The 22,606-nt window shown below is 43.0% G+C and overlaps 2 protein-coding genes across 2 annotated transcripts; both read right to left on the bottom strand.

The window, feature by feature from the left end:
• Positions 1-4,158: 4,158 nt before the first annotated feature.
• Positions 4,159-7,903, bottom strand: cdkn1bb (cyclin dependent kinase inhibitor 1Bb). Its single transcript, XM_080545019.1, has 3 exons — positions 7,156-7,903; positions 6,575-6,708; positions 4,159-5,610 (listed from the first exon to the last, which is right to left on the bottom strand). Exons 1-2 carry the CDS (start codon positions 7,622-7,624, stop codon positions 6,587-6,589), a joined length of 591 nt encoding a protein of 196 aa, XP_080401145.1. The 5' UTR covers positions 7,625-7,903; the 3' UTR covers positions 4,159-5,610; positions 6,575-6,586.
• A 1,082-nt stretch (positions 7,904-8,985) lies between these two features.
• On the bottom strand, positions 8,986-12,752 carry yars2 (tyrosyl-tRNA synthetase 2, mitochondrial). The gene is made up of 5 exons (XM_080545388.1): positions 11,987-12,752; positions 11,052-11,219; positions 10,649-10,804; positions 10,232-10,402; positions 8,986-9,250 (listed from the first exon to the last, which is right to left on the bottom strand). Exons 1-5 carry the CDS (start codon positions 12,742-12,744, stop codon positions 9,091-9,093), a joined length of 1,413 nt encoding a protein of 470 aa, XP_080401514.1. The 5' UTR covers positions 12,745-12,752; the 3' UTR covers positions 8,986-9,090.
• Between the last annotated feature and the right edge of the window lie 9,854 nt (positions 12,753-22,606).

Below are 22,606 nucleotides of genomic sequence, written 5' to 3'. Positions count from 1 at the left end.
CTGAAGATCAAGATTCACCAGTGGACCCCTCGGAATCTTCAAGATTTAAAGACTGTCAGTGTTGAAGAATGGGCCAAAATCTAACCCATCACTGTGAAGCGTCTTGAAGCTGTCATTGGAAACAAAGGCTTCTCCACTGAGTATTAAATTAATTAGTGTGTTCAATACTTCTTTCCTGTGTCATCCCCTTTATTGTAACCTTTTCTATGGATTGGAGCTTTCCCATTTCTTTAGCTGTGTAGTTTTATTGAGTTAGTTAATGTCTGACTCATGTGAATAGCTGCAATGGAAATAATGCTGAATTAAAAGATTTTCCCCACTGTAGCTTTTTCTCCCATTATAGTGACTCTCTACTCCATACATGTAAACTCTAATTAATCAGTAATCAATGCAATCAGTAATGCATTTTGTTGTTGTTGTTGTTGTAAGTATCTGCTTCTTTATGAATATGTTAGAATACCATGAATTTAATTTATACTTAAAGTAACCATTACTATTCTCTGTAACAGAAGCACCAAGAAACTGAAAATTGTCCAACCTGCACAATCCAGATTGACGGTTATAGTTACTATTTAGTGTGCCATTATGAAAGTAATGGTGGCATGTTTCATTAGATGACAAATGATACTGGTTTGACGCACTGATTTGCTTTTGTGACATGTATTCTATGTTCTGTTCTGGGGGTGAACTTATGAGTTGTACTAGTACATTTTGCAATAGAACTTAACTGTTTTAAAAGTTGAATACTGTTTCAAGAAAGTGCTCAAGCATTCGAGGAAAACTGTAATCAAATAACATATGACACACACGCACACACACACACACACAGACACACACTCACACACCTCCTGGTGATATTCCCAGTGTGCGTAGCAGACAGCACTTCCTCCTCCTCTATCGACTTCCAGCGTTTTCTGCAGGGGTGGAGGGCTGAGGCTCTTAGACGGGCCCTTTGTCTGAGTGGGAGCCCCAGACACAACAGTGGTCCAGCGGCGGCCCCTCACAATGGTGCTGCACACAAAGCCGCACACAGGGGAACAATGGGCCCAGCTCTGAGTAGGGGTGAACACCAGAGCTGAGGTTACCCACCTGCACACTCCAGCAGCCCCTCAAAGAGCTTTTGCAGGTGTCTTCTTGTTGCTGCTGCCTTTAAGCACTAGCAGGTTGGTGAAGGAAGGAGCTGTGTGCTAAGCAGCACAGGGCTGGTTGATCCTCTGTTTTGTAGTTTATTGATTGAAGCAGAAGATGATATGCAAAAAAAGGCTTGTGTAAACAGATATCGACAAGAGTTAACCCACCAGGTCCAAGGTCATAAATGAAAGGTCATAAATTGGCATGATTGACCTAATGGAGTTCTGTTATGAAAGTGATAAATAACATAGGTGTGCAGCATGAATATGCAATCAATTATTGACAGAAGGACCAGAGCCATAGAAGGTTTAAACCCCCTTTCAAAATGTTCACCTTTTGTTGCCCCTACTGGACACTTACAAAGTGAAAGAAACATTTGAATCGTTTTTAATAAAAAATTAAACACAGAGAAGGCTCTCCTATAATGAGCTCAAATGCAAACACGTCTTCGACAAGTAACTCAATAAGTTGAATTTAATCAATATGAGTGCAAGGATAATAGTTAATGTGATTTCGGAATGAATATCTTTGAAGAGTCCTTGATTTGAATAGGAATCAATTACACACTGTGTTGATTAGGCTGTCACTGCCAACTCAGCAGATGTCTACATGTTCTCTTGATTCTGAAAAACTCCCCAGTCCCTGCCAGTGTCAAGCATAATACCCACACCATGATGCAGCTGCCAAACAGGACATGGTGTTGACATTTTTGCTTTATTACTTAAATTCAATGTTGTAAGCACAATTATTAAATAGATTTTAAATAGATTGAGTGAGTGACGGGGAGGATGTTGGCCCATGGACGGACTGTGCTTATCCCTCTCAGCCAGCCAACCTTGTGGATTTTTTATTTTTTTTACATTTATTTTTTCAGTCTCCCCAGGTATCAGGGTAGCATTCCTGGACAGTTTTGTTCCTCTCCATTCACTCAGTTTGTATTATCAACAGAGTAATTGATTCCTATTAAAATGTGAGACCCTGCAATATATATTTGTAATAAATACATTTATTAAAAAAGATAAACAAAAGTATTAACTATTTTAATTGTTATTAAATAGAATCAATTCAACTTATTGAGTAACTTGTTGAAGAAATGCATTTTAACATATTTTTGGAGCACCACAGAATGGGGGGTGGAGGGAGACCTTTGCATACTGTTTTTCCACTTTTAATAAATTACTTTGTTTTATTATTATTATCTTTCTTGAAATTGTCCAGTAAGCTGTGTAGATCAGTGTGTGTGTGTGTGTGTGTGTGTGTGTGTGTGTGTGTGTGTGTGTGTGTGTGTGTGTGTGTGTGTGTGTGTGTGTGACTCAAGACATGTGAGAATGTTATTGTTTTATTCTCTTTATAATTAATAAACAATGCTACAATAGCATACGTTCTTACATATCATATACCAGGCCTACATGACTGTTATTTAAACTGCCTGGAAATAGTTGAACATGGTGGAATGTTTTTCAGAAATGGGTATAAATAAATAAATATTGTAAACTAGTTTCAACACTACAACCAAAAGCAAGATATTTCCCTAACATGAAATCCTGCATTAGAAAAACAGTAACAACAATCTGGATTGCCCGATACAGAAAACAATACAAATATTATAGTCAAATCTCTGGTACAGTATTGTTCTTTGTATTAATACGGTAAAATATAACCTTCATGTAGATGCATATGTAGTCATAGCAGGTGTAATAAATACAATTTGTAATGATATTATAATAGCCTACCTCAGGGGAAATGCTTGAATGAACTATCCTTGATTTTTGAGTGAGGAGTGGTGTTTCTCGGTCGTTTTACGTGTCTTTCACTGGAGACCTTGCCCAGAACCAGAACTACATTTCAAAAGTGCCATCGGACCAATGTTACTGGCTGCAGAAGTGGTGTGCTTTCCTTAGTCGCCATCTGATTGGTTGACGCAAGCGTCACTCAACTGGCTGTTTTGAAAATTGCCGATTTCATCATATTGGGAGTGTCACTGTGCTGTTAGGCGGCACGTCCAATCTGCCGCCGTGCGAATGGGACTTTTGAGTAGAGAGCCAGAGCACACGGTGAAATAACTTGAAATATCCAGACTTTGAACCAAAGTCGCAATTAATCCGTTAGTATGTACCGGTGTCTACGACATGAGCTTGAAGGATATCTGTTTTACGTGACAGTATGCACATCTGGTGTGAAGGGATGCGCACGGGCGGTTCCACTTTGTTTCAGCGGAGAGAGATGAAATCTTAACCCTAACCCTAGCCCTATTAAAATATCAATGTCTGTCAAGGCATGAGAGAACTAGTCAATTAATAACGCTGTCACAGTAATTGTCTTTCGTCATGTTTACCTGCTAAACCTCAGCTAGTAAAAAGGCACAAAAGCAGGGAACATCCCAAATAAAACTACTAAGCATGAGGGACATCTCCATGTCCTCACAGCAAATGTAGTCTTTAGGCTCCAAGATTGCACTTACGTGTGTTTTGTACCCTTATAGCTTTCCTTCTGTTTCTCTATTAGGCCATTATACTAAGGTTCAGAGAATAGGAAATGTTAGAATAGGTATAGCATAGCATAGAGTACAGCACAGTGTTTTATTTGTATAGTATAGTATAGTGGATAGTGTACATAGCCTTTATTTATGTAAACCAGCTCTTTTCCCTTCTTGTTTTTTTTCCTAGCACCAGGGGAGCCCCCCCTCCCAAATTTCGTTGTTTGGTACCTGTACTATATCAATGACAATAAAGACCATTCATTCATTCATTCATTCATTATACTTGTGATTCAGGGTATGGCAAAATCATGTACATGGAAATCATGTCCACCCAGGGAAAGTTTGCCTTCATGGCTTTGAGAAAGACCAAGCTTGAGGCTCTGGGTGTTATTTTACTACAAGGAAGTCTTTGTCACCAACGGTGTGTGTGGTGGGGTGGAGGGGGTGAAGCTGCCTCTGAGCATTCACACCAAGTGCAAACATGACAGACAAATCAGATAAATAGATTTAATTTTCTCTCTTTTAATTGATTGCAACATTTTATGACCACACATTACAAAATACACATCAAATATTTTATCAGGCTCAGTTTGCGACCTTAACGATAAAAACAAAACTACAAAAAATATGCTTTCACAAAAAAATTATAATAATAATGTAAATGCCACTTTGGATAACCATAATCAACACCCCATTTTATTCTACATAAAAAAGCTTGACATAAATAAGTTAGTATAATTTCTCAGTGTTTTTACAAAGTTATGTACACAAGTACACTTCAAAGATTTACACAAATACACAGGCATTGACTGCTTTTCTAGTATGAGCATTTCCTTTTTTTCTTGATGAGTACAGTTATTTGCCACTCTGAACACAGCCCATACGAAAATAAATGGAAATTATTTTGGATGCATGCACTTGCATGGTCAGCAGGCTAACCACTTGAACTGGTTAAAAAAAATCTATTCCAATTCTCTTTCCTGACTAAAGAATAGCCAAACTAATGGACATTAACAGTACTGAAGCAACCATGTATTTGGTATTGTAGGACATTCCACCCATATAGAAATGCCTCCACTTAGAAGTTAAAGAATCGCTAAACAACAAAGGCACTTGGGGCAAGTCACCAAGTGGATGAAGTTTGATTAATACGACCTGTACAGTTAGTAGCCTAAGGACCTTATCCTTCAGTAAATGAGTACCTCACAACTCCAGAAAAAAAGAAGCAGATGAGTAGGAAGACTTGTCAAAAATAATAATAACCGAAAAAAATTGAAGTGAGCAAAATAGGCCAACAGATTATCTCAACAAAATACAACAAATATCAGGTAACTTCACATCACTTTAAGTCATAACAGAAATTTGTAATTTTTCACTGCATGATTTTCTAGGGGTGGCTGAAATATCAACGAGAGAACTCGCACTTAATGATACTGAAATGACCTGAAAAATACCCCAAGGCTACATATAAGGTACCATCACTTCACTCCAGAGGTACACATGATGACCTGGCGAAGATACATTGATGAGGAACAATTGAACCCATGATCATTTCTTTTTAATGTAGCAGGACTTAATATACTCAACCAAAAAAAAAGGTCACAATGCCTTAACAAAACAAAAATAAACACAGCATTTTGGAAACATAAAAAAAAAACTACACTGCAATTCTTCAAGTCAAATCAAATTCACACCTTTTACATAAAGGATTTTTTTCAATCATAATACGTTTTATGTGCTACATATGAAAAGGAGATATATACACAGGTAGTAAAAAAAATGAGCAAAAAAGGAAATCAAACCTAATTGCACAATGCTACATCGACTGCTTTAGAGGCAGTAACTTTTATGAGTGCCAGAACTTTAGTGTTTCTATTCAGTGCTTGCACAGCATCCCCCATCCTTAGGAGAGTTGATATGTTTCTTTTGCTTCGCAGTTCCTCTTCAAAATCACCCAACACCAAGGTTTCCGATGAAAAGGGGGACATACATCTTCAGCTCTGCAAAGAAAAATATAAAAGAGTTTTGAGATTGGTCTTAACAGTACAACGATACTTCTTTCGTAATCTTTAGCAATCTTGACATGACAAAAGCATGATTCTATCTAGAATAACGCAACATCCAAAAATAAAATGCTGACTTGTGTAAAGCAAGACTACCCCAAAGAGACTTTTGATGAATATAATGGTTAACCGGCTACATTTCTAACGCACATATTTGTTCTCATTTACATGGTACAACCAAGGCTTATTCAGAAATTATGATATTGTGGCTTCATTCACTGGAATGGACAGATGTTTGGAAACGGTGTAGAGTGCACTTCTGCAGAGCCCAGCCCCTTCTCTCTCTCTGAGGGCAGTGGCTGCTGACGTGTTACTATGTGTTGTTCAGAAGACTTGTTTACAGTTTCGTCGGAAACTAAACCTCACCGTGGCAGCAGTGGTTCTGGTTGTAGTAAAAGTCGCTAAGTGTAGCCACTTGGACTTTAACCCTTTCTAGGACGGCGCAGTATGTCACAAAACGATATAGTAAATCATATATTTCAAAGCTCATTTAAAATTAGGCCACATTTGGAAAGAAATAAGTACTATATTATGGAAAATGCGTCAACTGTCTGCTACACAAATTATGTTAACTGCGATTCCGAAATGTTAACCAGAGGTATGGATGAACGTTATTCACCGTCTGGCATCATCACCCGACAGTACTTTAGCATTAAAACACAATCATGGTCCAATTTAACTGCGCACCAACGATTGTAACGTTGTTGTTTTTTACTCCTTGTAACGTAATGACATATGCATTTAAAATATTCGACTGCATGTCTACATCAAATACATCAAATGACTGGAAAATAATTCCAACACAGTAATATGTCACCAACATGGAAATATTTAAATAATCTGGTTTGACCGAGGGGCCTGAGTCTTTTCCATTTCGCAAAAGTATCCGATAACTGCTTACCTTTTGTCATCTTCACGTCTGAGTCTTGGGACTGATGGCTTTCCTGGGTGTGTGCTCCACAGAGTGCGTCAAGCCCGGGCAGCGAGTAACATCATCCGGACTGGTGTGGGACCTTTTATTCTGGGACGAGGGGTCTGGGGGAGAAAGAATAAACGCTTTACAACAACAACAACAACTACTATTCTTGAAAATAAAGCATTGTCATCCATGGTCATGTGCTTTGCGGGGATGGGGGTCTTATGCCATGGGCTTGTTGATCAACAATCAACATTTTGACAAATTAACTGTACAGGTAGGGGGGCTACATAAAACATGTATGTTGTATGAAAGAGGGTCATGCAGTCATGCTCGTAACCATGTAATAACAAACCTTACTACTGTAATCAGTCCCCAAAAAATACTGTTACAATGTCATGCATGCCTGATAGGCTACAAATTACGCCGCTGAACACAATAGCGCAACAAATGTATCCAATGTGGACTGAAGGGAAAGTATGCAAAGTCACTTTCCTTTCACATTGGATACATTGGAAAGTGTTTTAACGATTTTTAGAAGGTTAATTTAGAAGCTGCGCTCGTACCGTGACAAGCTGGTCTCTTTCTCTGCCCGGTGCACTGCTCTCTGCTCTCCATTTGACTCTCGGTGTTCTCGGAGGTTTGACGGGTTTGAGTCACTACGACACAATTATTATGATTCCCGTTAAGATCCACATTGTTATTCCCAGAGGGGCAATAAACGCCCTTCGCGGATCGCTGGGGGGGTCTGCTGTAGAAATCGGGAACGTCTTTACAATCCAATAGTCTCCACTCGAATCTCCCGTGCGAGAGCGGCGTGTGACTGGCGAAATCGAAGTTCCATTTCGCGGTGGACGCCTCTTCCATCTCGTGCAAATGTCCCTTTAAATCCCTCTTTAACTCTTCGTGATCCACCGAGCCGAAAAGGCTTCTGCAGGCTGAAGGTTTCGGGTGATCCGACGACAACCGAGGAGCATCCGTCCTTTCCGTCCGCTCCATCGTCGGGCTCCCATTTGAAAGACGAACATTTGACATTTTTTCCGAGAATCAAAGAACGAACGGCCGAGTGAATTAATACACTTAGAAATGCGTAGTTCCTCCTGGCGCTCCGCGATCCAAAACAAGGGTTTTAAAACGACTGATCAACACAAGCGCACGCATGCCATGCATATGTCTGGATAGAAACAGTCACTGCCAATATGGGAATGCGATGCAAAAGTAAGTCTCCACAAGATCTTCAAAACAAAGCGCTGTAACCGAAGCCACTCCTGTCAATCTCGTCTCGTAGTAAGAGAGAAGAAATAACAGACAAACCTTTTCAGTACCCAATATGGCGATTGAGGGGAGGCCGACTGGGGTAAAAAAATGATTGACACAGAAAGCTATTTAAAACGGAGAAGGGCATTCATTGGTTAAAAGACAATGGGCCCGCCTACTTCTCTTAAGGTGATACATATTATACGGCGCTTGCAACATCGTCGTTTTGCACATGACATTTTGTAGCCAACTCATATCTTCTTGTAACATTGTAACTTACAATGTACAAATGTACCTCAGTAAGTCATAGGTAACCTTGGAATGTAAGCTGGAGGTATTTAGAGGTTACATTTGACAACTTAAAAACGTTTTAAATCTTGAGAGAATTGCTTTCGTCACTATCAATTCTTCCTGGCACTGCCCTTGAACAAAATAAATGCAAACTGTTTCAGGAGGTTTGAAGAATAATTAAACTAGAAACAACATGCAAATAAGGTGTATAATAACATGTGGTCCTCTGTGGCTCGGTTTGTAGAGCATGGCGCTAACAATGTGGGTTTGATTCCTGCTGGGACCATATATACTATAGTACTAGACATATAAAAAAAGTATACACTTACTGCAATGTAAGTCGCTTTGGATAAAAATGGCATATGTAACAATGGACCATTTACAATGAAAAAGGGAGACGAAAATGAAATTATTCGTCCCAAATATTCAATACTCAAATGCATTTTCACAATATAATTATTTGTAGTCCAACTATTTCTAACTATTACAGAGAATGAAAAAATATATATATATCATTCCTTGACATACTGTCCACTGAGTAAAAGCAAAAATATCTTACTCTTTGAAAAAAAACAATGACTGACTATGCTATTTCATACCTCAAGAAAGGTGGGCACTGACACCCAGTGGTGACATTCCAAACTGCATAGATTTGCTGTTGAATGTCAGAGGAAAAGCCACTGGACAAAGCACTACACAACTGGCAAGAAAACAAATCCTTCCACCAAATATGTTTTAATACCTCAATAATTTATCATCAAATAATCCATACACAGATATATACCACAAGTGCACAACATCCCAACCCATACCCAACAGATACATTTCAGGTAGAAGTTACATGGTACAAAAATCTATTTCCTGTCACTTTGAACCTCCCAGTTGTTCTGGCCCATACCTTCAGAAACAGTCTTTTAGAGTAATGAAATCCTGACGCAGGGCCGACGACGGCCTCATAGGTTGAGCCACTTGATGATGTAGAAGTTCTTCTTGCCCACCCTTAGGAGGCTCAGTCCGTTGGCTAGGATGTGTTGACCCGTGGTCAGTATCTGCTCCGGGTTGTTAGTCAAGCCGTGGTTGATCCATACGGCCCCTTCTGACACCATACGATACCTGCACACCACAATAACACAGGACCAAAGGGAGTCAATGTAGGCAACATGCAATAGTTGCCTGTCACTCATACAGTGGGGGAAATAAGTAATTCAACCCATCAACAATTTCTAAATTCATATTTCGATCGCAGCTAATAGCACATCACTTTTGTATGGATTGGAGTGTTAACATTTATTTAGCTGTGTTGTTTTAATGAGTTAATACCAATGTCTGGTCTAAATCTCATGTGAATAGCTGCAATGGAAATATGTTGAATTAAAAAAAATAAATGTGTTGATGCGTTGAATACTTAGTTCCCCCACTATAGATAGCTCCTATTCAGAGGTGACTGGGAGAGACTTGGTAAACAGGTTACTGAATTTGTTATAGTGGTCAGTGGAACAGACCTAAGGTGCATTCTAGGGATGCTCCGATCTGGATTTTTGGGGCCGATACCGATCACCGATTTTTTTCCTCAAGATCAACCGATACCGATACCGATTTTTTTTAAAATACATAACTGTAGGCCTACTGACTGGATAGCCTACATATTTTTTGCTTTTTAGACAAACGTTTTGATCCATTAGGCACCAAGCAAACACAGACCCATTTGTATGGCATAGTAAAGGTCTGGCCTATCACCCAGTTAGGGCCTGAAGCCCAAGTCAGTCGATATGGCTGTATAAAAGACATCATAAATGTGGCCTTCATGGTTTACATACTGTTACGTCCTCCTATGTTTTCTGTTCAGTTATCTGTCTTCCCCAGGAAAAGGGAGAAAGAAAAAAAAACGTTTTTTGCGATCGGCCATTTTTGCCGATCACCGATCGAGTCATTTGGAGTGAAATCGGCCGATTTAAATCGGTGGCCGATAAATCGGCGCATCCCTAGTGCATTCTGTAATTCTCAAGGAGGAGGGGAAGTCAAGAGGGGGGGGAGACTGACAGGGAAAGTAGTGGGGAAGCAGTGCAGGGACAGGGATGTTGAAGGGGGCCCTACCCTTTGGCCCCCTGGGGAATGGCCTCTGCCCTTCGACAGGCGTCCAGGACAGTGGTCCCTGGCTCCAGCAGCAGTTCGTGGAAGGGTGCCTCTCTGAAGAGCTCCTGCAGCTCAGCATCACTCATCTGTTCCAGTGCCTGCACGTTGCTGTGGTACAACACATTGGTGCACCTGGCAAATCAAAACACACACACACACACACACACACACACACAATTAATACCAAGAGACATATACACACACATAGTACCTACCAACACACATCCATGCTCACACACACCTATACACACACAAACGCATGCTGACATACACACAGTAGGTACACACACACACTCACCAACAAACAAACCAACCAACCAACCAACCCACTCATGCAAGTGTCAACACCCACATCTCCACACCCACGGTTGCCCATACCTTTTGGCGCTCTCCAAGCCCTCCTTCCCATGGACCAGTTTAGTGACCTCAGCCGCGAGGCGTCTCTGGGCAGGCCGTTTGCCCGGTTCCTGTCTTTGCTGCTCCATGACCTTCTCCACCTCTGCCAGGGGGAGGAACGTGAACAGCTTCAGATACCTGCAGAACAGATACAAACACTCAGCCTCACTCCAACTTCACAACACACTACAGATGCTACCACTGTATTTAGACTGTATTAAATCACTGATATAGGCCGTCACTGCCTCTATAGCCTAATTTAGCATACAGGACATTTAGCTAGATGGAGCGATTTCACACTAGCTAGGGTATTATAAAAGCAACTGCCACACTATAAGCATGCTGAGGTCCGCTGGAGTCTGTGTAGGCGAGTCACCTGACCTACCTTTCGACACTATTGTCAGGCTGTCTGAGGAAGAACTGGTAGAGATCAAAGGGAGAGGTCTTGTCTCTGTTGAGCCACACAGCGTTGCCTGCAGTCTTCCCCAGCTTGTCTCCTACGGAGCTGGTCACCAGAGGGATGGTCAGGCCATACACCTCCTCCCCAGTCACCCTGTCAGAAATAGACATTATAAAGAACTGTTCTACCGCCATCACAATCACACATGTATGGGTGTGTAGTAGATGCTTATGGGCCTAGCTCTATAACATTATTCTGCTCCAATATACACTGAAAGGTAGCTGTCATAGTATGACACGGTTCAGTCTTTTTGGTTACATGCATCGGCTCTATTTCACAAACTCCTGCTCCTTGAAATCCGTGATATCAAAATAACAAGTTATAAAGCTGTGTCTCAATACATTAGAATCCTATAGTGCACACAGTCCTTCATTCTATGCAACACGTCATTCATTGAACACAGCAAAGACCTAGGTTCTAGGCCCTGGACAATCTAGACAATTTGATGGCAGCTACTAGATTGTAATCAAGTGCAATACTGAAACACAACTGTGAACATTTCAAAACCTGCAAACTGCGACATTTTAAATGAATGTGCAATAACACTATGTGCAATATGACAACCCTCGTGTACAGAAGGTTCAGAGATAGGAAATGTTAGGATATTTATAGCATAGCATAGAGTACAGCACAGTGTTTTATTTGTATAGTATAGTATAGTGGATAGTGTACATAGCCTTTATTTATGTAAACCAGCTCTTTTCCCTTCTTGTTTTTAGTATTTTTTTTCCTAGCACCAGGGGAGCCCCCCCTCCTAAATGTCGTTGCATGGTACCTGTACTGTATCAATGACAATAAAGACCATTCATTCATTCATCCATTCATCCATCCATTCATCCATCCATTCATTCATTCATTACTTGTGAATGAACTCGTGTCCAGACATCAAGTTGCCCAGTTGGTCTGTGCCCCCCAGTTGGATCTTGCAGCTATGTTTCTGATTCAGGTGGTAAAAGTCATAGGCTTGGAACAGCTGGTAGGAGAACTCAGTCAGACTCATGCCCTCTGGCGTCCTCAGCCGGGACTGCACACTGTGCCGACTGAGCAACGTCCCCATTCGGAAATGTCTCCCCACCTCAGAGAGAAAAGCCACCACGTTCCAGTCTCTGTACCAACTCAGATTGTTCAATACGGTCACAGTGCCGAGCTGTTTGTTGGATTGGTGGTTGTGGAAATTCAGTTCATGGTTGGTGCAGATTCTCTGCAGACTTTCTCTGATGCACCGGGTGTTGGTCTCCAGGGTGTCCGCGGACAGTCGCGCTCTCTCGCTGGTTCTCCCACTGGGGTCGCCGATCTGTGCCGTGGCGCCCCCCAGGACAGCGATGACATGGTGTCCCGCGCTGCGGAAGTGTAGCAGCCCGATCACGGCGAGTAGGTTCCCCACGTGGAGGCTGTCCGCGGTGGGGTCAAACCCGCAGTACACCGTCTGGCTCCCGGTCTGCAGAAGCTGCGGGAGTTTCTCCTGGGCTGCGTCCTCTGGGAAAGCATCTTTAACAACGCCACGTTTGTGGAGAGAGGATAGTAGTCCACTGTGACTGTGAGCACTCGAAGAGCAATGCAAACCGGACCGTAATGTTATGCATGAGATACGTGGGATTGTGCTTTTCAATCTGATCATGCATGATCCATGCCGCGATGTGTGATATAAACCCCTGGTCATGGACGCCGCCATGTTGGAAATGTGACATTTCAGCATGCTGAGTTATTAATGGAAGTATGGAGATTGGCGCCATCTACCGGTAGTTTACACTACTGACTCAGTCAATTGACTATGCCCTGTATTTTTTTTTTGTTTCTCCTGCTCTTTGATAGACCCTGACTTTTCGTGACGTTAGAATTATAAGGTTCTATCTCCATTTTTGTCAAAATTGAGTTTTTTTTTTTTTTTACATAATCTGATGCATTTGGTGTTTATTAATGCCTGTGTGGTGTTTTTTTTTTTTTAAATGTCGACATTTTTTAGTTAGTAATTAATAAAATACAAAGGTTCCATCTCTAATGGAATGTAAAAACGTTGACGCTCAATATCTCTGAACTGCCCTAAACGGAGATAGAACCTTATCATTCTAAGCTCACGTTTTGTTGTGTTTTTGGAATGATACATCTATAATGTACTTTATTTTCCTCCACATATGAGATTGTATTTAAGGTATAATCATTTGGATGAACATATTATTCTGTCAATTAGGTTACAATTATGGTAGCCTAAGACCAATAGAAAAACTCTGAGCATCCTTACATCCTCAACATTCTCATTCTCATTCATCATTAACATTATCATATCATTATCGAACATTATCCTTAGTCTATTCACAGACTGACTGATTGAAGATATTGATGATGTAAATTCCCCCACGTTGAGGCTGTCTGTGGTGAAGATCTTCAATGACATGCATGATATCTCTCTCTCTCCTTAATATGTGTAATGAAGAGCAACTTTTTTTTTATACCCTACTGGGTTATGGTCATCATTATACTGTCCCTTCAGTCTGAGAAGTGTGACCTCGATGACCCTCCACTTCCGTCGCCGTGGTGGAGGTGCAGCCCAAACAGAAACACGAACAGCACACAAGGGTTAAACTGAGGAAACATAGGACTGTATAGGCACGCTCCCCCCATTACAGTGCTATGGCTAGCTATGCATTGCCGGGTTGCAGTAGGCCTACCACTCCATTTGAAACAAGTGCTATTTTCTGTCCCTTCATTTGAAGTAGGTCAGGCATTGGTCTTTCTTTGTTTATATTATCACTCCCTGTTTTGATTGAAAGTCCAATTTTGAGAAATGTTAAAGGTTAGATTTTCCATTTTTGGAAACGTATCTGAGACCAAACCGGGCTACTTAACTGCAAGAGATCCTCCGGCAAGAGAATATGTCCACTATGCAGTGAAATCGGCGAAAATTTGTTTAAAAATTCATTAATAATAATGGTAGACTGGACGCTCTCCCGCTTTGTACCACCGCTTCTACTCTGCCAAAATGGTGGCGCTTCGGACATTACTCGGTGATGTCAACTCCCGGAGCTCTATTACTTGGGCTCAATACCCACCCCTCAGGGAGGCAGACGTGATAGCTACTGCCCCTGGTACTTTTTAATTGCAGTTTTATTTACATTGATGGCCTTCCATATATAGGCTACGTGTCTACGTTACACATGTTGTGGACGTAAACAAACAAACCATCTAGCATTGGCCATGTTGCAGACTGTCCAGAGACAATGGAAGGTTAGGCTAGTTAGCTAGGCTACGTAAAACTTAATTTCGTCAGAGTATTTGTATATAGTTTGATGTAAAGAACTCTCCCAACTGCAATGCAAAAAGACATACAAAATCTTTTGAAAAGTACAATAAAGCTTTATTTTTGTGAGTGTGTGTGTGTGTGTGTGTGTGTGTGTCTGTGTGCGTGTGTGTGTGTCTGTGGTGTGTGCGTGCGTGTGTGTGTGTAGGAGGAGGCTCCAGACGTGCGTGTGTTCTTCATTGACGACCTGCTCAGAGAGAAGCCTCTCCTCCCAGGGGAGGAGCTACCGATGCCACGCCCCCAACCTTCCCCACGCCCCGCCCACTCCACCTTTGACCTCTACAACAGACACACACAGTGGGAGGCAGGGCCCTGACACACACACACATGTCTGTCTGAAGAGGTGTGGATGATGTGGGAGGAGCCTGTGATGGCCACTGAACTGTGATTGGTCCCTATGTAACTGTATGTGATTGGAGGATGGAGATGATGTCATTTATCATAATAAAGGAATTAAGTTACATGAGGAGTTTTCTTGGGGAGGGAGGAGGAGGGAGGGATACTTTAAAAAGTGCATCATGTATTTCATGCACATCTCCCGGGCCTGACACTGCACTAAAGCCCAATTTATACTTCTGCGTCGAATCTACGCGCGGCTACGCGGTAGCCTACGCAAGGGCTCTCCCAATTTATACTTCTGCGTTGGTCGGTCTGCGTCGCGTTGGTCGGTGTACTCATAGCGGCATAATAGCGATTTTTTTTGTTATGCTTGTTGTAAAGAAAATGTCTATAGCTGGCAAGTAAGAGTGTCTTTTGTTCATGTGGATGTTTACTGTTAGAGAAGGCACACAGTACTGAGACAGTATGGCCAGAACCAAGCCCAGGCAGACTAGTAAATCACACCCCAGCACCTTCTGCATACCTGATACTGTGATGTCATTTGGACCATTGTAACCGTTTGGACTGTTGTCCAAATCATCATGATCATTCATACTAACATACATTTATACTAACACAGTATAGTATTTTGTCCAGCAGTACATTTCACTATCCTAGGTTTCATTATCCTAGTTTTCAATATCCTAGGTTTCTATATTCTTGTGAAATGACAAAAGACAAGGAATACAATAGATTGAATGCAAGACACACATTTATTCATATCAATGATGATTGATGAATGATTTTTTTTTTGCAATTACGGTGTGGTCTTTCTTGAGGCCTTCTTGAAGGGCTTACACAGGCCCTTGCCGATGGTTGATGCCATGCTCTTGAAGACGGCCGCTAGAGACAGGAGGGAGGGGAAGAGAGAAAGAAAGAGAGAGAGAAAGGGAGGGAGGGAGAGAGAGAGGGAGGGAGAGAGAGAGGGAGGGTGAGGGAGAGAGGGAGAGACATTAACTTAACACAGAATTCTTGTTTTTTCACGGATTACGTTTTGTCTCATAGTGTATTGATGCTTGTAGTAATGTTGAGGTAATTAGCTGGTTCATGCAGTATCAACCCTACAGCAGAAGGGTCTTCCTGTACCTGTCAACATACTTCCAAAAAGTGAACAACGTCCACACATACAATACCAGAGGAAGCTCCACGAACCACGTTCAACCGCGTTGCACCACAAACAAGGGGTTAAACTCGTTTGCAAACTATGCAGTAAAAATGTGGAACGCCCTTCCTATAATCTTAAAGGAGTGCAAAACACTGCCCACCTTCAAAACCACTCTCAAAAAACATTTACAGGAGGCTGCAATCCGTAACTGGACCCTCTAAATCAAAAATCAGATTAAAAGACCCGAACTACCCACTGTACATACTTTGTGTTTTGTCCCCCGCCCCCACCTGTGGTGTATGTCCCCACCTGTCCTACCCGCTGTACATACCTTATGTTTTGTTGTATTGTTCTTCCCATGATGGATGTATGTTTATCTTGTAGATAGTACTAGTTATTTGTCTCTATTATCTTGTAGATAGTACTATTTTTTGTTGTCTGTCTTACATGTAACGATGAATTGAGAATCAAGGACCCAAATTGAAATAAGCCAGTGGCTTTCTTGGGTTTTTATCCTGTTAGTTGACCTTGTATGTAATATGTACTTTCATGTACCTACTTCTGCAAATCTTCTAATAAAGTTTTCAATCAATCAATCAAAGCAGACGTACAGAAGCAGCATCCAGCCTTAGGCTCCTCTTCTTCCTCTTCCTCCTCTTCTTCCTCTGGGTCCGGGCTGACCTCCCTCTGACTTTTCTTGGAGCTCTGTGAAAGAAACAAGCGTTACAAAAACAAAGTAACACACGTTTACATGACAGGCCTATCTTTAATCAATGGAATTGGTAAGACACCATAACTCCTAAAACACTGTGTAAGAGAGGAAATTGTGTATATAGATGACAGATGACATTGAACGGTCGTAATGTTTACAGAGACTATTAAATGTCAATCTCGGGACAGGGATGTATAAAGTATAGTAACATCTGGTTTACCTTGAAGCCGCCCTTGAGGAACCTGACAAACCTGGACCCCTTTTTTACTTTGGGCTCAGCCTGGGTCGCCTCAGCCTCAGATCCGGTCGGCGACACACACCTGCTAACAGAACCTGACTCTACAGAGCCACTCGCCTTCACGCTACTCTGGCACCCACCGGTACCAAAGAGCGTGGGGGGACATGTGGCAGACTGTGTCTCCTCCAGAGAGAGCGTGACCTGCTGGACCAAGGCCGTTGTGAACAGGCTCACAGTCCGTTCGTAGACCTGTGAGCTGGAGGAGGAGGAGGAGGCTTTCTGATCCAAGCCCCAGGACGTGGGAGGGACGAGGAGAGTCGCCATCAACCGCTTCACCGACTCCTCGGCAAAAGCGCGGATCACCGCAGAGGAAGAGGGTCCTCTTGTTCCACTCCCTCTTTGGGTGTGTTCCAGGAGAGCAGAGTCGGAGTGACTTTTGCCAGTTCCCGCATGGTCCTTTCCCTGTTCAAGCATCAGGCTTTTCAGGCGGTCGACCAGGTCGCGGGACAGAGCCTGGACCTTCCCTTGGGAAAGGAGCTCCTCCAGTCTATCCAGAGGGGCAGAGGCCTGCTGCAGCCCTGCAGGGCCGAGTATGGTCTCCACAATGGCAGCCATGGAGTCCCTAGCACCAGCCGATGATGATTCCAGCATCGAATCATTCTGATCATGAAGATCATCCTCACCTGTGCAGTCAATTGTTGACCTATGCACAATAGGGCAACTTATGACCTTTTGGAGCTCAGATGGAGATGGGGTCCCAGGAAGTGTGAAGGACATATCTTCCAATGTCTTCTCCGACCTCAATGTTTGAGAGGACTGCGTTGATGTAGGGGAGGTGGTCGTCTCCAAGTTCTCCAGCATAGTTCCCACTAAGCTGAATAACTCGGACAGCTGAATAACTCGGACACCTGTCCTGTTCAACAGGTCAGATTTTGACATGTCTTCTTGGACCACACCCAGGATTTGGCTGATGCTCTTCTTGGCCAGCGCTACTTGGGTTTCTGTCTGGGGCTGCTTTTGTGAAGACAGAAACTTCCTCAACTTCTGCCGCAGACTGTTGTACAGCCTTTGTGCAGTGGAAGAAAATTCTGCATTTAACACGCTAATCCCACTCTCAGAAGCCTCCGGGTCTATGCTAGGCAGAAGACCAAAATCTGCAGGGCAAAGATTGCCAGAAGACTGGCCTCTCTGGAAAAGTCTTTTCACACCGTCCACAACGGTGCTAAAAATATCCTCTGCAGCAGAGTCCGTTCTGTCAGCGGACGTGGTGGAAGAACCCTGGCTGACCCCACTGGTGACGGACTCAGAGGACTTAATGAGGATGTTCCTCACAGCGTGAGTTCCCCTCCTCTCAAACTCCGTGGTGGACAGATCTCTAATGATCTCATTTGGAGCGCTGTACAGCCTCAACGTGCTGTACAGCCTGTGTATCCTGCTGGGACATCCACCGAGCTGGTGGATGGAGGACGCGGCGTGGTGAACTGTGCCTCCAGCCTGCACAGTGCTGTCTCCCGCCTCCGCGGCCTGCGCTGTCTCGGCCTTTACATCCGCCACGAACGCATCGACGATCTTGTTCGCCTCAGCTCTCTCGTGGGCTAGAATGCGAGCAGCACTCGGAAGACTCCCACTCACAAATCTTGCGGCTTGTGTGTGGATATCTTCACTACCGATGATGGCCAGGTCAATCTGGCTCACCACATCCTCAGAGGCTCCAGAATCACAGGGGGCAATTCTGGTCTTTTCCAAGGAATGTGTTTGAGAGAGCAACTGTATATCCAGCGCCACCTCCCTGAGCGTTTCCGCTGCGTCCTGTCTGCCTCCCTGTGTCTCCTTGCAGCTCTCCATGGTGTCAGCGATGGCGGCCATGACCTCACCCGTCAGAGGAGCAAGAATCCCTTCACTTACCTCCATACTTACCCGGTCCACTGGTGGAGACGCTGAGGCAACCTGTCCGGTCACCCCAAACGCCTGGAGAGTGCCAGAGATGACACGCACCATCTCCTCGGTGGCCAGCATGGCATCCTGCCTCTCGGTCATCACTGGGAGTCCAGAGGGGCTGTAGACCACGACCACCGAGAACGCGGAGTTCAGCTGGCTGAGAGTTTCCCCCACCAGAGCTTTGGTCAGTTCAGGTGAGTAAGACATGTCGTCACCCAGGGCCTGGACAACGGTGTCCGCCGTCACCCCAAAGAAGTCCTTCAGGGGGTCACTCATCACCGCCCTCTGCAGGGACGTCTTGAAGCTACAAACAGAAACATGAACATGAACACTACAGTCTGATGTCTGAAACATTATGTCACACAATGATTGTAGCTGAAATTCACTTAAATTCACAGTCTCAGGCTGTATGCCTGAAGAAGGTCTATGAAAGACCGAAAGCTCGCAATAAATAATTGATTTTTGCACAGTTTTGAGTGTGCGGATGCTGCTTGTTTTCATTCCATTTGATACTCTTCAGCTCCAGCGCCTCAGCTAAGTCTGATTACGGATGAGTGGTGGCATTTCCACTATTTAGCTTAAATTCACAAAAAATGTGTCATTACATTTGTCTCGTATTCTGGATGTAATGATAACGGTCCTTTCCTAAGTTCTATTTCCCTTCAGTTTTAAACCTCCTGCGGCTAACGAGGCCTGTCAATGAGGCTCTTTCTCTGCTGTAGTTGAAAAACCTCTAAAAACTAAACATAAACATCCGTCATCAACCCCCTAAAGAGTAGCTGGGTCTCTTCCTCAGTGGCTGTGTATGTAAATGGGCCTTACTTCGGGGGAGAGGAGACCAGAGCGGCTCCAGACTCCCGGCTCTGGGGGCTGGTACTGGAGGAGCGCTCTGGGTGGGACCCGGGGGATGATGAAGAGTGCTCCTCTTCCTCCTCTCTGTCGCTCTCCTCCAGGAACTTCACCAGGGCCGGCATGAACACCTGGAAGACCGCCTCAGTGACGACCTTCACCACCCTGCGGCAGACCTGGCTCAGCTGCGTCCTGGTCGTCTGTGGTTCCGCCAGAAGAACACGATGACATCAGATCACACGTGTTAGTGACGTTATGATGATGTGTGATATGTTATATTATGAACATGTGTATTTTGTCTTTTGTACATTTTACTGAGAATAAACATAAAAGTCAGGGTGTGACTGGTAAATAAACACAAGTCAGGGTTTGACTGGTAAATAAACACAAGTCAAGGTGTGACTGGTGAGAAAGTTCAGATCCATTGTTGTTGTTGTTGTTCCAGAATGTTCAGGAGCATTGTATTTACATGTGTGTATTTTCTACTTCATCAGTGTAGTTCAGTTTTTGTTCACAAGGTGTCGCTTTGGGCTTACAATCTTGCATGTTAAACCTTTCTAGTATTTTATCCACCTATTTCTTTTGTGACATTTTCACACAGTTGTTACTCTGGTCAAAATCAATACTGAGAAAGTGTTTCAAAATCAATACTGAGAAAGTGTTTCCGTTTACCGAAGTCTTTAATCTTACAGTTTTTCTCTATCGCTTTAACACTAACATCGGACACCTCAAACACAATGACCAAAACCTGAAACTGGTGTATTTTATCTCACACCAATTCTTCACAATGACAAACACATTTCTTTCTTATCACTCATTTTGCAGCTCTAAACCACACAGTTAACAAAACACTAAGTACAATTCTCTACATTTGGCAGGAGAGTAAATGAGTATTTATCATACATATAATTAGTTATTCTGTATGTACAGGATGTATGAATAAAACAAGACAGAGAGAGAGAGACCAGCAAGATTGAGAACAGCAAGATTCTTTTCAAATGTGCTTTATTTTAGTAGAATGTAAACATAACTCAAAAGAATGCAATAATTAATAATTAAGCATATTGACATTTAACACAACAACCTTCAGCCGATTCTTAGTCATTTAATACATACACACTATACAAAATTCCCTCATTACTGTGTTTACGGGTGTGTATGGCTTTAGAATATAAACATATTGTCTTGACAATCATGGGGATGGTGAAACAACTGTAAAAAATGTGTATCCAACACAACACATAGTAAATTTAGCTTATTCCCCTAACTTCAAGTGGAGCTTTGGCCCAGTATCATTAGAGCTGTGTGACAGAGCAGTGAGACAGAACATGGAGCATGTTCTCATGAGCATGTCTTTACATAATCAGAACACAAGAACACAGAGATTTCGACTGGGTTTCCTTTGATGAAGAAAGACACAGGTCACCACTGTTACATGATGCTATTCTCTCCAGGTTTCCTGCTGTCCAGGAAGCTGATGTACTCCTTCACCCAGATGTCCGAGGGCTTGGCGCACACCCGGCCCTTACGAGTCTTGAACCTGTACACAGGGGAGGGGAGACATACAGAATTGGAATGAGAACGTTGGACATTTGGAATAAGAAATTGGAATAAGATTCCAACAGCAATGTTTGACAGACGTTTTTTCCAAGTTAGGACACTTTTTTCTATGACATTTCATGAATGACACATTTTAACCACAGGTACACAGCGAGACATCTTGAGTGTTTGATGACATTTTCAAGGAACACACTCCCTCTTAATAGCCACTCTCAAACACTCATCCCTTTCACACACACACACCTCCACAGGTAGCAAGTAGAGAAGGGCACACTTACATAACACCTGGGTTGGAGCACTGCTGGCTGGTCCGAGTGTAACTGAGGACTTTGTCTCTGGGTAGCGGGCGGACACTGAAGACGAAACAGCACTTCTTCGGTCCACTTGCCATACGGATGCCTGCAACCACACACGCTAGTTTAGTTGATAGAATTCACACACACACACACACACACACACACACACCTCTCTCTCACTCTCTCTCTCTCACTTTCTTCCTCTTGTCTCTCTTACCTTCACTAAATGTGATGGCTCCCAGTACCAGAACGAGCACGGAGAGGAGGACAAGACGAGGAGCAGCCATGCTGGTGGTGTAGGGTTGGTCTACAGGTGGGTTAGAGTCTAGAGAACTGGAAGAGGAGTGGATAAGATGTATCTCTCAAGCTCTACTCTCAAGCTCTCTACTTTCTGCTGTGAGGTGGAATGTACAGAGGACCCATCTTTATACAAGTGAGAGAATTTAGGGGGAGACCCAGTCACACCTTTTAGATTATTTCGGGGGTTTGACATTTGATGCCTTGAGGGAGCTGGTATTTCGCACTATGACGTGTTAATTTCACTTCCCTGTTTTATGAGCGTATTCAGAGAGTAAAATAAAGCGAAGTACATTATTGGATTTCCCCTTACGTAAACACACACGCTCTGTGAGCGATTTGTCTATTGTCCTAATGTCCTAATCCCCCTCCTCCTCATGTCCACCCACACAACAACATCATACGTACTACTTGAGCACATGAGCACTTATATTCTCATTAAGGCATTTTAATTTCAAACTGATGTGAGCATGTGTATCTGTTCAGTGGTCATACTGTTCAATAACCTAGTTATTGTTAGGGTTAGGAGATTCATGTCTGAGACATTTTATTCCCGGTCTGATAGGGGAGAGTGTGTGTTCATAGTAACCTGACACAGAGGTTGTATCAGTTCATATCATGCCATTCATATCCATTTATGCCCGTGGAGGCTGGTGACGGTAGAAATCGGAGGATTGGGCTCATTGTAATCGATGGACTGAAATGACGAACATTATCAAACACCCACCTCTGATTCGTGTAGTGTGGTGATGGTCTATGCATGCACCTGTGTGAATTACTCATACTGTGGCTGAGCGTTCAGTACCTGAATG

Source organism: Nansenia antarctica, assembly GCF_963989245.1.
Source record: "Nansenia antarctica genome assembly, chromosome: 14".
NCBI lineage: Eukaryota > Metazoa > Chordata > Actinopteri > Argentiniformes > Microstomatidae > Nansenia > Nansenia antarctica.
The sequence above is the reverse complement of the archived record's forward strand: the minus strand, read 5'-3'. Positions and strand labels throughout refer to the sequence as shown.